Genomic DNA, 15,511 nt, shown 5'->3' with positions numbered 1-15,511 from the left:
AAGATTAAGGAAGAAGCAGGGTAGAGAGATCTACTTCGATGAAGAGCCTGTAAAGGGAGACTGGAATTAATTAAGAGCCAGTGTGGAAAGGGATGTTGGGAGGTTAGAAACATGAGATCAGAGGGAGATTGAGACTCAAGCAGTGAAAGAGATAATAGAACTATCTTGACATGGTGGCTGGCATTGGGGTCAGGCTGGGATGGGACTGGGATTAGGGCCAAGCAGTTTGGAAGACAGGAATGGGATGAGGGTCAGGTTGGAGAGGATAGGGAAAAAAAGAGCCGCGCTTGGGAGAAACGAGCAGAAGGATCAGTTCCTACTGTTAAATATTCTCCTATAGAGCCTGGAATGGAATGCTCCACATAATGCTAGAGTTTTGTCATTCTGCTGTCAACAAATAGAAGTGAAAACCACCAGCAAAATGGGGGCTGCCTGCCCTCTAGTGCCCATGCACACAGAATGACAGTGTACTGCTGGTGTTGGTTGCATGTTTAGAACAAGTGCCAGGGGTCTGTGGCATAGATTTAAAGGTTCTAATCCTACTGCTAACCCATGTGGGTGTCCTTGGGTGCATCTACATGAGCACTTAATGCAATGAAGTAAACTCCAGCGCAGTTTGTGCCAGAGTCAGCTGCTCTCAGGCGCAGTGTTTGCATGTGTGCCCAGGACTGCAGCAGTTAGAGCCAGGGCACAACAGCCCTGAGCTGGTAGGAGGCCCTGAGGTTTCAGCCCCTGGCTCTGGGTGGTGGCATTGGGCACCACTGGAGCTGGCTGGGGCATAAGGGTGCTACAGGGTGGGGCTAACTGGCAGGTAGCCCTCACACTTTAGCACCTTTGTGCTCCAGCCACCCCTATCACAGTTTATACCTATGTTTGATTGCACATAAGTACTCTGCCATAAGATAGGACTGTCCCTAACAGTCCTATCCTATGGCAAGGTTAATTAATCTACTGTGCTCTAATACGAGTGCATATATAGACTGTGATGCTTTGCTGCACAACTAATTAGTCTACTCCACAGTAAAGCACACATGTAGATGCACCCTGTATAATACAATATAATGTAAGCTCTGCTTCTTCAGTTTTCTTTTAGAAAAATCATCTACCACATACATCACATGCAACAATTAAATCAAAAGAACATTTTAAGGGCACAAGGTCAGGCACTTAAGAATTTGGAAATGTCAAAATAAAAGTTACCTGTACAATATTCATGTGGTTTCCTGGTCCATGTGTATTAATGACACAGTTTTTGATTACATGACAAATACTGTTTTTTCCACACGTGCTTTGTCTTATTTTGGTGCACAGAAACAAAAGGGCACCTTTAGTTTGTTTGTTTTTTGCCTCATTGTTCAATATGTGAGCCCTGTAGCTCCAGCAATATTCAAACCTTGCTCTCCACAAATTTTCCAAAAGGAAATTGTGAACTGATCAAGTGAATAAATCAATTAAGATTTGTTATTAGTGTTTTATGTAGATGTTTTGTGTGTTTTTGTTAAAGGTTCAAATGAAAACTGATGTGTTTAACAATTCAGGACTCAAACATTGTTCACGATGTTATTCTCAAACTATTTCCTTCTTTTCCTTAGTCCCTCTAATGGAGAGCACTGTAATTCTTGAGAATGGAAAGCATCCAAGCTTTCTTGAACAGCTACAGTTCTGAGAAGGAAGGATAGTCTACAACTTTCTCATCATGGGAGTTAGTTAGTTTGTTTGTTTTGGGATTGTGATAGGACATTTGAGGCTTAATTGCCTTGATCTGTCTTGCCATATGTGGGAAAGCTCTGGTTTATAGATGTTGGGTTTCTCCCCCGTGTATTGTACATTGCATTTCCTTCAGATCCATGTGCCTGATGGACTGCTAATTGTATGTCTGTATTAATAAAAAAATCAGTGAGATTCTGGGGCTTTTTTAAGTTAACAGCCTGAGTTATCTTGTTCCAATTTTTAACTGGAAACAATTTTTTTCTCCAAGGCAAAAAAAAATCCCTTAAAAGCTTGAAACAAGACAGAAAGCTACAAGCTGATGATGATCTCCCTAGAACCAAAACAGAAATTCTCAAAATGAAGTCAACAATTTGTGCTTGTTTCTTTTAATATAGTATATTAACACATTGTATAGTAAGTAATTGCATTGGTAACCTTCGGCAATGAGGTCAGCGCAGGGAGAATAACTGAGACAGTGAAATTCACCATGCATGCAAGGATCTACCTATAAAGAGCTCATTATGGGATCAGGACCTAAACTAGCATATCAAGATAATTATTTACCTGCCATAAAATCCTAGAAAGGAAGAATGCTATATAACTGCAAAGTGTTTTATTAACTGAGTATGCTGGATACATTTTTAATAATGTAGTCTCATAGGCTAAGTACAGATAGTCAAACATCCCAAGGCTGAATCAATTCAGTCTTCTCAGGTTAGTTTAAATTGCATAGATTGAATTGATAAGCAAGAGAACAGATGTTCATTTTCAATCCTGGAAATGCAGGCACATGCCTGCAGTGGCTCAGACCAGAAGTCAGGAGGGTGCCAGAGCATGCCTCCCTGCTTACCTGGAGCAGACAGCTTGGGCCAATGCTAGCCTGCCCACCTTGCAAAGGGTGCAAAGCATTGTGGGATGCTGGAGGACTATGAGTTAACTTGAATTTAGAGAGGATCTGGGACAGAAGTTCAATAAACTTAATTCAACCTAGACCAGTTAAATCTGAGACTACATCCATCCAGGTTTATCCTAAAGCAGCTTCGGCCATTTTGAAAGTGGTTTATGTGCACTGAACTTCTGTCATGTTCCAGATTTGAACCAGTTTCCAGTCGCGTATCGGTTTATGTGTAATTTCTGTCCCTAGCCATAAAGTAAATGTTATAGTACAGGATAATAATGTAGTTTTCATTAAGGTCCTTGTTCTGCATTTCTGTATCCTTTATAATATTGCACTGAAGAGTTATAACCATTACAACTAGCTATACAGCAAAATTGTGAAAATAACATTTTTTAATTACCCAACGTTGACCTCCTATGCAGAACAGCTGATAAATTTCTTGCATTGAAAATAAAGGGTCAAATCACACTTGACTTATGTGACTAGTCCCACAGGGCACCTATACAAGAGCGCGGAGGTGTTCCAACGCACTGGAATTCCAGCACATAGAAACAGCCTTGATCAATCAAGTCTGCTGGAGCGTGGTAATTACTGTGCTCCAGCAGCATCCTTTGTCTCATGTATCAGTGTCTCCGTGCTTAAAATGGCGGTGGGAGCAATTTAATTTAAGTGGCCCCACCACTATTTTTAAGTGTGGGGCACTGGTACAGAAGATACAGAGGTGCTTTAATTAGAGCAGATCTTGGAGCCACTCTGATTAAAGCGCTCCCACCAGCCCCACCCCACCCCCTGGAACATGTGTTAAAGTGCCCACAGAAGACAGCGGGCTGACGTGAGTAAGCAGGATATGGCCTAGGAAGTAAGCTAAATGTAATTGAACCTAGGGAAGACAGCTAGGATTGATGAGAGCTGAGACAGTTATTACCAGCAGTTCGTGTTGATATCAAGTTATTAAAATATTGGGAGTGAGCAAACTGTTGTGATAGCAACTGGTGAGAAGCTTTCTTTTAACAGCTGTTCATTTGGATTTGTGCAACTGCCTAAAACCTAATGTCTTTTTTTATTTTGATTTTGGTTAAGATAACAATTCCCTGACATGTCAAACTGAGTCCCAGGAGGTGTCAAACACAAATTCAGATGTAATATTTTCCTTTCATCTTCTGCTGCTTCTGTTGTTGTTGCTGTTAATAATAATACATGATAGCTCATAACAGAATGTCATGGACTACTGTCACTTTCTGTGGAAGATAGTTTTTCTTCTTAGGCTTGCAATCTGCCAGGTCTATAGAGGTCAGGTCTTTAGAAGTCAAAGTACTGTTGCAATATGTAATATTTCTTCAGAAGGACAGATTTGTGGAGACTTTGGATGATGATGGAAATGCTCAAGTCATTGAAATGGTTCTGCAAGGTCTTGGGTAGAGTTCCTATGCCCCCTGTAACAAGAAGTATTACTTGAGCCTCTCCTCTGTGTTCTTTATCATTCCATTCTTAGGGGTTGACATTTAGAGATCTTTTCCCGTTCCTCCTTCACAGATGTTAATTGCCAGATGAACACGGACGTGCAGTATGAGGCACTGCGGACCCATCTGCAGTGCTGCATACTGCACACACCACACATGCAGGCATTCCCTGCACTGCTAATTTGCAGTGCAAGGGGTTTTTTGACACTGAGAGATCCCAGTGTCAAAAAACGCTGTACCTTAAAAAAGTGGGGTGGTACACATGGCGGCAGTGTGTGCTGCTAGAAAGCAGAGCCTGGCTTACCACAGCCATGCTCCAGCTGCCAGCCAGGCTCCGTGCTGCTGGACTGCTGCAGCTGCAGTCCCCAGAGGCCCTCAGGACCCCAGATAAGGCTGGTGGGACCAGTCTAGGTGCTGGCCCCAGCCTCCCCTACCCTACCTGAGGCAACATGCTGAGTGCCAGAGCTCACATGCACAGGCATTTCCTGGGGACAAGCAGTAGCAGCACATATTGTGCTGCTGCTGTTTGTCCATGGGGAAATGCACATTCCTGCTTGTGAGATGCACCCATAATGTCTGTTATAGTATTTTTCTAAGCAGGATCCCAAAACCTTATCATTAAGATTTGGGTTTCCACAGATCTTCCCAATTTTTCTAGCTTTCACTGATGCATCTAGTTTATAGTTATCATTGTTCAAGATCAGACATTCTGGAATGTTTGGCTCTACAAATACATAGGACAAAATGATCCCTTGTTCCTAATTTAAGGAAAAAAGGCAACAAGCCAGTGAAATAGATAGTAGAAGAGAAAAAGAAAGAAGGACAAGAATAACAGGAGTAAGCACAAGTGGTGTTGTAGACCAGTAACATGCACAACTTGAAGTTCCAAACTGGATAAATATTGCTCATCATTTGGCTGACCTATCAACAATTCTGTGAGGTTGTAATCTGTATTCACAGGGAGTAATTGCTGTCACTCTTATGCCATAGGAGGCCATGTTATGTTTAAAAAAAAAAAAGCAAAGTTCTAAGCAAAGAAGTCCAGCCAATCTTGAGAACCATAGAGAGGAAAACAAACTTGCCAGCTGAGCTGTTCAAATCTTGTTTGTTGAGAGACAGCACCTCCATCTCTTACTTAGATATAGATAAAGCATTCATAGGCTGATGCATATTTTGGATGTCCATCAGAATGTTCTGTTAAAATGCTGAATATTTACACAGCCCGGTCCAACTGTTTGAAATGTCCTCAGTAGTTAGTGCAAATGTCAAATTTATCAGATGATGAAAAGATGAAGAGGGGAGAGAGAGAGGGGCCATTCTGGCCCATAGATAGCAGTAATGGCCCTAGTCCTGAAATCCAAAGTCCAAAAATGAAGCAATTCAATATGATAATCACTAGGTACCATATTTGTTATCTACATCTGAATGATATGTATGTGTGTTTGTCATCTTTGAGAGGGGAAGTCATCTTTGAGGGGGTTCTGGGTAGTGGGAACTGGTTCCACCTAGGGGGTAGTGACTGGACAGAAGGGAGAATATTACAGCACAACAAAAAGCAGTAAAAAGGTGACCTTAAATTCTTCCCCAGAAGTCTGTAAAATAAAGTTTTGGGGGGACCAGGGAGAGAGTGAGAGAGAAAGAAGAAGAAATAAAAAGTGATGGTCATACATGCTTCAATTTTTAACATGAGCCCTGAAGTTGGGCTTTCTAGTCCAGCTATCCTGCATGTTCAGTTTATGATTTTTGGTTCACTTGATTTTCAGCTATAGGTAAAAGCTAGCAATTAACCTTCAAAGATATTGAAATAATTAAAATAAAATAAAAAATGTAAATCTCTTAAGTACTGGTCTTTGGGGTAACCATTTCCTCTTAAATTTTCATAGGAACATTTGTGCTTTTAACAGTGTGAGTCCCATTAATTTAATGTGAATTGTGCAGCTGAAAACCTCTCTGTACACCACTTGGAAAACAGTGAGGCTTGTGTTCATTTGAGCATGTGGATTATATAGTAGGTTTGTGAAAAATTTTGCCAGCTATTTCATTTCAACACTGTTTCAACTCATTTTGAGGTCAAAACAGCAAAATCGAAATAAAACAAAGGGCGTCAAAACAACCTCAAAACAAAACAAGGCTAGTCGAAACATTTCGAAAGTCGAAATGTTTCGACCATAGCGCATTGGATGGGAAGACAGTCCAACTGGGCGGACTTCCTGTCCCCAGCACAAGATCCAGCAGGGGATGGGGGTCAGCCCAGCTGGGCTGGCGCCCCGTCCCCGTCCAATCTAGCAAAACATCAAAACAGTCGAAACAGCCTTACTGTTTCGACGAAGCAAAACAGAACAGCTGTTTTGAATCTATATGAAATTTGATACAAAATGCTGTTCCATCCAAACCTCGAAACTCAAAGCAAAACAGAACGGTGCTGTTTTGCACAGCCCTATTATATAGTTTCTAGTGAGAACAAGAGATATTTGAAATCCTTAGATATAAGGCCAGAACTTAGTCCATGCAAAAGCTTGTGTGTGTCTCCTTATGCAACTACTCACTGTTCTCTGAGAACTGAAAATGTTGTTCTGACCAACAACAGCAGCTGGTCTGGTCTAGGTGCATTGTTATGCATGTATTATCACCCATGTTAGAAGCAAAATGCAATCTGGAAAGGTTGGTACTACCAGAGAATTATAACAACTATAGCTGTTCCCCCAGGGCCATGGGTCATACCATGACATGGCAGTGGTATGGTGGGAGGAATGTGAAGTAGCTTGAAATAGGAGCTTTTTTGACTAATTGAGCTGAACTAGTTGTGATGAGGTACGGAAAATATAGCACAATAGCCCTTGTACGTTTTGAAAGACTAGAAGTATAATCTCATGTCACACACAATGGTACAAATATACCAGTTTGGAGCTTAATCTGTGAATGCCCTCAACTCGCATTGAAATAAATGATTGAGGGTATTCTAGACTTTTACGTGATAAGGCCTTTTACTTGAGATTGTGTTCTGGCTGGAGACTGCTTGGCTTTCAAGGAACAATAGAACCGCTGACTCCAACAGAGCCAAACTATTCCCAGCAAACCTGCCTCATCTCAAATGCTGGAGGGTACTTCTGAATTCAGTTGTTTCATTTTGCTTTAAAGGTATACATGCCCATTACCATTTGGCGATCTACAGCAATGTATCTGATGAAAAACCAAGAAGTAAAAAGACATTGATTCAGTAGTTAATGTTTTTTCCAGGACTTCTCCACTGTATTATTGCTCTTACTATAGCATTTTGCACTCCAGTAGTATACCTAAATATGAAATTAAGAAAGATCATATTTTATTACATCCAAAATAAATTGTTATATTTAAATGACCTTCCTAGAAATTGGAGATATAAGAACTGTAACATAAGAACGTGTTTATTTCAGAAAAAATAATTGCAGTATTTGCTTGAAGTATTCTGAACATTTGGCAGCATTTCATACTTACGCTAAGGAGATGTAAACCAGAAGCTGATAATTTAGCATCTACTATAAAAGAGTCTGGTTTTAAGTGGAAAAAAAATGCCTTCAACTATTTTTAGTTAAAAACTGAAACCCCCAAATTCTTCCTCAATTTATTTCATAAGAACATCTGAAGTGATGTATTACCCACCATCAGTTAATCAGTAACTAATATATTCTTGAATGCCTTTGAAAGAACTCTAGAAAATGTAAAGATAGGTTTCTCTTTTTAAAAAAAATAAAAAGTGATTGAATATGAGGCTTTAGTATATGGACATTTGGCAATACCAGCATTACTTGCTGAAGAAAATGGGCAATGTGTTTTTCCTACTTTTTATTTGTGGTTGTGGGAATAATTTGCTGGATGTGTTCTTTTCTTGTACTGCTTCTGGCAAATAGAAAAGTTTCCTGGTTTCCCACCAGTGGGAAGTCAGTGGTCAGGAAATGCTAAATTGACCTAGGAAGCCTTATCAGCCTCAGCTACAATGCAATTAACTTGTTAGTCCCAGTGCCACTTATATTGAAATAAATGGCAAAATTCCTATTGACTTCAAATGAAGTAAGGATTAGACTTGTCTGCCCCCTATGTCAGTATGTTTCTTCATAGTTTTCTCATGTAGTAATCCACTCAAAAGAAAACTGGGTGTTGCTGTGGGCACTTAAAAAAAATAGGTCCAATTCCTATAGATAGGATCTTGCAGGGGGTTCTCTTTCTGCAGATATTGTCCAAAAGAGGCTCTGAGCTTGGTCATGATCGGTGTAGGAATGGGACAGTCAATGTACTGTTGGGTCGTTTTAGTATCATCATGCTCCAGGACATGTGGAGATATAGACCCAGGAGAATATTGATCCCTTCCATACACTGAGCCTTGCCTTGAGGGGGCAGCACATGATAGACAGAGGCACATGTGCTAGGTAGGCTTAAGACAGGCAAAAGCTGTTTTGTGTTGCGGTGTCCCATTCAGGGCTGGTTTGTTTTATGGTTAGTTTTAACTAACTGGAAGGAATGCTCTTATATTGTAAGTTACAGGGAGACCTTATTATAATTTGCTCTTAACTGGTCTATAATTGGTTAAGGGTTAGTGTTATGTAGATGATTTATTTCCTGTAAATCCTGCCACTTATTAAAGCTGTGACCTGCTGCAGGAAATGAGGTGTGGGCAAAATGAAACTTAACAGCTGGGAGCTTTTGCAAGGCAAAAGCACTACTTAGTAGATCTCAGTGATTAGGAAATAACGACAACAAAGGGTAAATACACACCTAATACGCTGCTGACATTTTAGTTGTTTTTGTTAATAGAAAATAATTTTTCAATAGCAAGAAAGTCTTACAAGTTCATATGGAGGTCTTAATAGCTGCATAGCTTAGCAAACAGATTTGGTGTACTGTACGTAATAAAATAACATATGATTATTTTTAATAGAAAAATTGTGGAACCTGTTAAATATTTGCTGAGATATATCTGACAGTTTTCAATCTTGTTATGTGATGTGATAATTCCCTTGTGCAAGATAATTTCTAAAACAGTTCCTTAATTTTTTTAGGGGAAGAAACTGTGATTGCTGTACCGCATGGGAGCCGCAGTGTGAGAATTACAGTGAAAGGACCAGCACACCTAGGTATGAGGAGTTTTAAATATTACTAATAGACTTAGGATAAAACCAGAACCTTTTATCTGAGCACATTCAAACTTTGGGCATTTTGGTGAGCTCGTAGTCTTGACCCTCCTTTCCATCTTTAGTTTTCGATTCAAAATGTTAGCATTTGAATTCTGCTTATTTAAAAAAATTCTGTTAAAAAATCATAGTGGTGATGGAAGACTATTTTTGTTTTCTTTATAACACTAGCTTACAGGAATTCTTGTGTAGAAGGTCTCAAATAAGGTCCACAGTTAGAGAGGTTTGCAAAAATTTCCATCAAAACACCTTTCACAGCAGTCTTAGCTAAATAACTCTCATAATATTCATATGAAGAATGTGATATGGACAGAGAGGGCCAGGTACTGGGACAGAGAGCCAAAATCACTGGTCCAAATCCAGAAAAGGTGACTCAGAATGGCTACTGCTGGTTCATGGCCTGTAAGAAATGAGTCATGTACTCTCAGCCTAGTGTCTTGGTGGATCTATTTTACAACATCTGCTAATAAGCAATTTCAAATAACTGGGATCTGTTTGACAGTCATGGGAAAGAGCCCATTATATGATATTATAATTGACTGTGATATTGGAGGGCTTGATCCTGTAAGCATGCTGCCACTGAACCGCAATACACTTTGAGCATCTGTTTAGCCATAAGTGCGCGAGGAGTCCAATTGAATCAAAGGTCAGATCTACCAATTAGTAAAATAAAGATATTAATAAAAACAAGTCCAAACAAAGCCAAAGGCTATAAATAAAATAAGTAAAATGACTTACAGAAATCTGTTATTCTGTTCTAGTTACTTGTAAGATTTATAAAATCTTTATGAAAGGTGAGAAAACACGCAGTTTGCTGCATTTGTTTCCATATGTTTTCCAGAAGGCTGCTGGTTATATTTGTGGTTAGTACTTAGTATTAATTTTGTACACATAGGCTTTTTTCCACAGAATTTATCATCTAAATGAAAAATATGTGCATCCTGACAGGCACTGAAATAAGCTTTTTAATCTGATATTTTAAACAGTATTTTATTAGTGAAATGAAAACATTTTGAGGGCTTTTAGACTGAATCATGATTATAAAATAAAAAAGACTCCTACTGTTGAGAAAAGTGCAAACAGCAAGAACGGAATGTATTTTGCCCTTATTTATCTTGGAGGCTGCTGAGTGCGCTGTGCATTTGTTTTGAAGACAATGTCATCATAGTCTCAGTTCAGAGAAAAAGTTTGAATGACCTAGGGTTTGCATTTTAAAGCTCAGAATATTATGATTCCTGAAAATACTCCTTTTGCATAGAAATAAACTCCTACAGGCATAAATGAGACTGCATGTGAAAAATGTTCCAAAGGTTATTTCAAACAGTGGCCATGACTAGGTCATTGCAGAATTATTGTTCTCTGTCTTTATCGTAGCCTTTTCTAATTAGTACTGTAGAAGGGAAATGATTGTTAATTCAGCTTCACATGAAGAGAAGTCACTGGAATTCATTGGCTTTAGGAGGGGTTTCTGGGAAGTTCCCAAGGAATGCAGCAGGTCCAGCCTTTGCACCCAGCTAGTTTTGTGGAAGATTTGGTGACTAGCAGGCCTATCCCTTTGTTAGCTAATCCTGTAGCTAGAAGAGAGCACTCTTATGGGGAAAAGCCTCTTTGAACCGCTATCCCTCACGGCCTCCCACTGCAAACTATAAGGAGTTGGACACGTTTGAACCCTACGTAACCTGCCCAATTCATTGCATATCTACTTTCTAGGCCCAGCAGCAGCAGCCTCAGACATGTGGTGCTGCTCCATATGTGTCTTCTCCCAAACCAGGAGCAAGCTAGCTGGGTTTGCATGGCACTGTGGGCAGCCTTTTAGTGGTTCTGTCCTTCACTAGTGTAAACTAGCCTGTCTTCAGTGCCATGTAAATACAGCTACATGGCTTGAAAAGTGGCTTGTTTGAATCCACCACTGTCTGGAACAGTAAGTCTGTGGTGCAGGTATACTGTTAGAGTTTTACAGTGCTGCCTGTTATTAAGGGTGTGCTAAATGGGCCATATTCAATTTGGATTCGGATTTGGCCCAAATTGGGGACAGCAATTCGATTCGTTGATTCAGGTCACTGTCCCTGATTTGCTTCGGCCAAATCCAAATCTGAAGATTCGATGGTGTTTCAGAGAATCAGCAATTTGGACATAGACACAGCTTTAGCTATTTTTTCTACGTACCTCATGGTACCAGGTGCAGCTTATGAACACTGTGATTCTGGGGCAAATGGAGTATCTCACAGGAGTGCAGAGGGGCCTCCCGCGTGCTCAGTGACAAACCCAGAAGTGGACTGGAAGTATTTCCGGGCCCGTTGGGGGCCCCCCCCCGAACCCTTCTGGCTCAGTGATTGGCTGTAGGGGGACCCCCAGTGGCCCCCCCAGATCCAGGAGGCACCAGTCACTGAGCCAGAGGGGTATGCGGTGGGCCCCCCAGCGCACTCCCCAGTGGACTCAGAAGTCGACCGGAAGTGCTTCTGGTCCACTTCTGGGTCTGCCGGTGCTCCTGTGGGATGCTCCATGTGACCCAGCATTGCAGCATTCATGAGCCGCCTGCTACCTTGAGGTATGTAGAAAAAACATTTAAAGCCGTGTCTGTGTCTGAATCTCCAAATCTTTCCAAATCTCTCTGAATTGATTTGGAGGGTTGTGATTTGATTTGGAGAGATTAAGGGGTCTCCTGATTCAATTCAGATTTGAAGATTCAGCCATTGAATCAAGCCGAATCTCTGCTGAATCAAATCAGGGACCAAAGCTTTGCATAGCCCTAGTTACCATATTTGGGCACCTTCTGTATAAAATCAATGGCAATAGTAAGTTCCCTAGTCAACTTTATGGAGTTTGACTTTACAAGGTCAAAACTGAGTTAATGTCGTTTTCTTATGGAGGATAGAGAAGGGATGGGTTTAGAAATATTAATAAAGGTGTTCAAATCATGGGTGTCACTTTTGGTAGAAAGGCAACAGAAACAATGAGACTCTGGATTTGCCTGCTTCGCTTTGGAAGACTGTTCCGTGGCCATGTCCTTTGGATCAAGATGATTTCATCTTTTTGTTTCACATGCTTCATCCCACACTTTGTGATTTTCTTGTTCCATGGAGGTGCAGCTGTCGCAGTTATAACTTGAAGGAAATTACGTTTTAGATGTGTCTTTTAGCAAAATCCGACAAAACTACTCTCCAAAATTGTGTTTTTGTCAACATATAAACATATTGGGGAAGATTTTATACTTGTTTATAATTGATAATAATATCATATTTACCTGAATCCAAGATGTCTTAGAACACCCCCTATCCCTCCCCCCCCCAGTAATTAGATTCTATACATGGAAAATTAGTGGGAGGTCCTCTTAAATTTGCCCCTCCCCTCTGCCTCACTGCTGTGGCAGGGAAAGCAGTGGTGGGGAGTGAGGGGCCAGATGCCTGTCCCCTGCCATATACTCCCTGCCACCCGCCTCTCTGTGCCCGTCCTTGCTTCCCCCTGCCGCTTTTGTCCCCCACCTCCTGACATGCTTCATCCCCCATGCCTGCTTCACCCCCACTTATCTTCTGGTGCAGTTCTGATCCATCTCCAAGGCAGTGAGCAGCAGTGGTGGCCCGTCCCAGCCCCAGCCCAGTCAGGAGAAGTGGCAGCAGCTCTCGACTGGGCCAGGTTGGGGCTGGAAGGACTGGAGCCAGAGCAGAAGGTAAGGGCAGGAGTGGAAAACTGTGTGGGGGGAGGTAGGGAGTTGGCAGCAGGCTGTAAGGAAGAGCAGAAGGTAGGGGAGGCAGGAGGTGTGGGGACAGTTGCAGGTACAAGAAGGGGGTAGGGAGGGCAGGTGGCAGGCTCACTGCCCCACCCCATGGCCTCCTGCCCTAGCCCTGGCCACTTGCCCCCTCCCCCACCAAATGAACCATTCTGGTCCAGAGAAGGTGGCAGCTCTGCTCTGGCTTCAGGCCCAAACCTGGGGCCAAAGCCGGAGCTGAGCCGCTGCCTGCTCTAGGCCAGTACTCAAATTCAAGATGAAACTTTTTCCTCCCCATGTTGACTGGGGAAAAAAAACTTTGCTTTGGATTTGAGTAAATATGGTAATATGTTCATTCTGCAGTCATCTTAATATGGTTGATTTATTACTATATTTCTCACATATAGCATGACTCCAAATAAAACATGCATATTGTTTCTGGAAGGCATGTGTAGAAAAAAATATTTTTCCAAATACATGGTCAACTGTGACATGAAGTGAGTCTTCCTGGGAACACAGTGTGTCCAGGGAGTGTGGCACCAGGAACTTCCGGGTGCCAGCTGCTTCACTCAGACTGTCTCCTGGGATTGTATGATTCCTGGACACCATTTTTACCCTGTGTCACATGAGATTAGGCCTCAGATCCTTGCAGGGGCAGTAGCAAGACTGTTAGTTCTTTACTATAAATCAGTGGTACTCAGTCTTTTCCAAAGATGGGCTGGATGGGCAGTGCCCAGTCTATTCATAGGTCAGATCTGGCCGATGGTTGCTATCCAGCACCAGGGGTAGGCATGGTGGGGTCCTAACCAGCTGCATAGAGTTGGGGAAGCCTGACTCTGATCCAGTTGTTCAGGTGAAGGTAGCTTGGTTTGGTCCCAACCCTGTCCCACAGGATTAGGGAGAGAAGGGAGCATGGTCTGGAAGTGCTGTATGATAAAGTTTGACACCTGGGGCAAAGCCCACAGTGGCAGCCCACCCACACCACATACACACATCCAGGGGGCACACACGTCCCCAAGCTTGCCTGGGAGTGCATGCAGTGGCAGGAGCCCCCCCCCAAATGAGCCGCTTTCAGCTCCATCCCACACCCTGGACTGCCTGGGCAGCACCTGTTGGTGCCCTTTCGCTACAGTGCCCGGAGGGTCGCCCCACTTGCTACAGCACCATGGTCTGGACATGAAGGGGTGAGGGGTTCTGATTTGGCTGCATGGGGAAAAACTGGCATGGGCCATCCATAGTCTGGTCACTCAGTCATGGCCCAGCCTCTATCTAGCTGCATGGGGGAAAGTGGGCATGGCCCAGCCGGGGTGGGGGAGGGTGTGGAATAGGAAAGGGTGTGGCCCAACCCTGATCAGGCCATGTGGGTAGAAGGGGTGTGACCCAGCTCTGAGCCCAATGCAGAGTTTGGGAATTCGCAGTGGGGGAGAGTAGCAATTATAATTGCCACTGCTTCCTAGCTGCCAAATTTAATGACCTTTGGGAGCCCTAGGGACAAGATTTTGTGGCTCTGCAGGCCGCACTTGGCTCATGGGCCAGAGGTTTAGCACCTGTACTCTAGGTAGTCCTTTATAAAGCACATATATATATATATATATGCCTTACCAAGATACTACCAGCAGCTGACTTTAGGCACCAGACACAGTGCTCAGCCAGTAGCTCTGGCTGGGAGAGGGTTAACAGGATTCTTCCATCTAGGCAGCTGCATGGCATGTAAAGTACCTCCAGACTTGCTGCTTTTACAGTGAAGAAAAGCTAAAAACACACACTCCAGTTTTGGGGGAATTGATTTGGGAGGGAAAGGTGTCTGTTATATGTGAGAAAATATGGCATTAATCAAACAGGATGGGATTTTTGTTACGCTAGGCTCTCTACCAACAAACGCACATGCACCAAGGCAATAGTCCTGAGGACTGCAGGGTTCTCATGTCCTCACTTTATGTTGTGTTTATGTTTTTTGGGTGATTAAACAGGAAACAATATTATCATTTGCATTTGACTGGTTTCTGAACAAAAGGAGTTTGTTTGTTGTTTTCATTTTGGATAAATTGCAGGTTTTCCACGAGTTATTTTAAGAGCTTCATAATCATAAACAAGGCAGAGTCCACTGAAAATAATCCTCCTGCGGAAGAAACAGGAAAACCAGAAGCTAATATTTTTACAACTGGCTAATGCTAGATAACTGAGTTTGTGAACTTAGGGAGGCTAAGCTTAATTAAAGGGGTTGTAAAAAGCAAAGCTTTTTGCACTAGTTGAGTTGTATGTAATTAAATGCACATACAAACACTGCTTTAGTTTTTGACTAGTATTAAGAAAAAAAAGTGTGCAGTGTAAAATTTGAAGAAAAAAGTTGTTTTTTTGAAGAGAAAAGCTGCTTTGGGGAGCCCATTTTCCCTTCCTTAAAAACTTTACATGGCGGAGAGGAAACCCACCTACAGTGTTTGCTGGGTTTTTGGTTGTAGCCATGTTGGTCTAAGGACATAGGCAGGCAAGGTTCTTTGAGTAGATGTGATATCTTTTATTAGACCAACTGAGTAGTTGGAAAAAGTTCTTAACACCTACAATGTTTCCCACC

General features: G+C 42.1%; 1 protein-coding gene across 3 annotated transcripts in view; it reads left to right on the top strand.

The window, feature by feature from the left end:
- ADAMTSL3 (ADAMTS like 3) overlaps positions 1-15,511 on the top strand; it is a 368,636-nt gene that overhangs the window by 236,610 nt on the left and 116,515 nt on the right. For all 3 annotated transcript variants that reach the window (XM_019477525.2, XM_059714625.1, XM_019477526.2), the window contains one exon: positions 9,102-9,176. In XM_019477525.2, the coding sequence (XP_019333070.2) occupies positions 9,102-9,176 (75 nt within the window). The remainder of the gene's footprint in view (positions 1-9,101; positions 9,177-15,511) is intronic.

The sequence above is a fragment of the Alligator mississippiensis genome, chromosome 11 (genome assembly GCF_030867095.1).
Source record: "Alligator mississippiensis isolate rAllMis1 chromosome 11, rAllMis1, whole genome shotgun sequence".
In the NCBI taxonomy this organism is placed as follows: Eukaryota; Metazoa; Chordata; order Crocodylia; family Alligatoridae; genus Alligator; species Alligator mississippiensis.
This window is presented reverse-complemented; position numbering and strand designations above follow the sequence as displayed.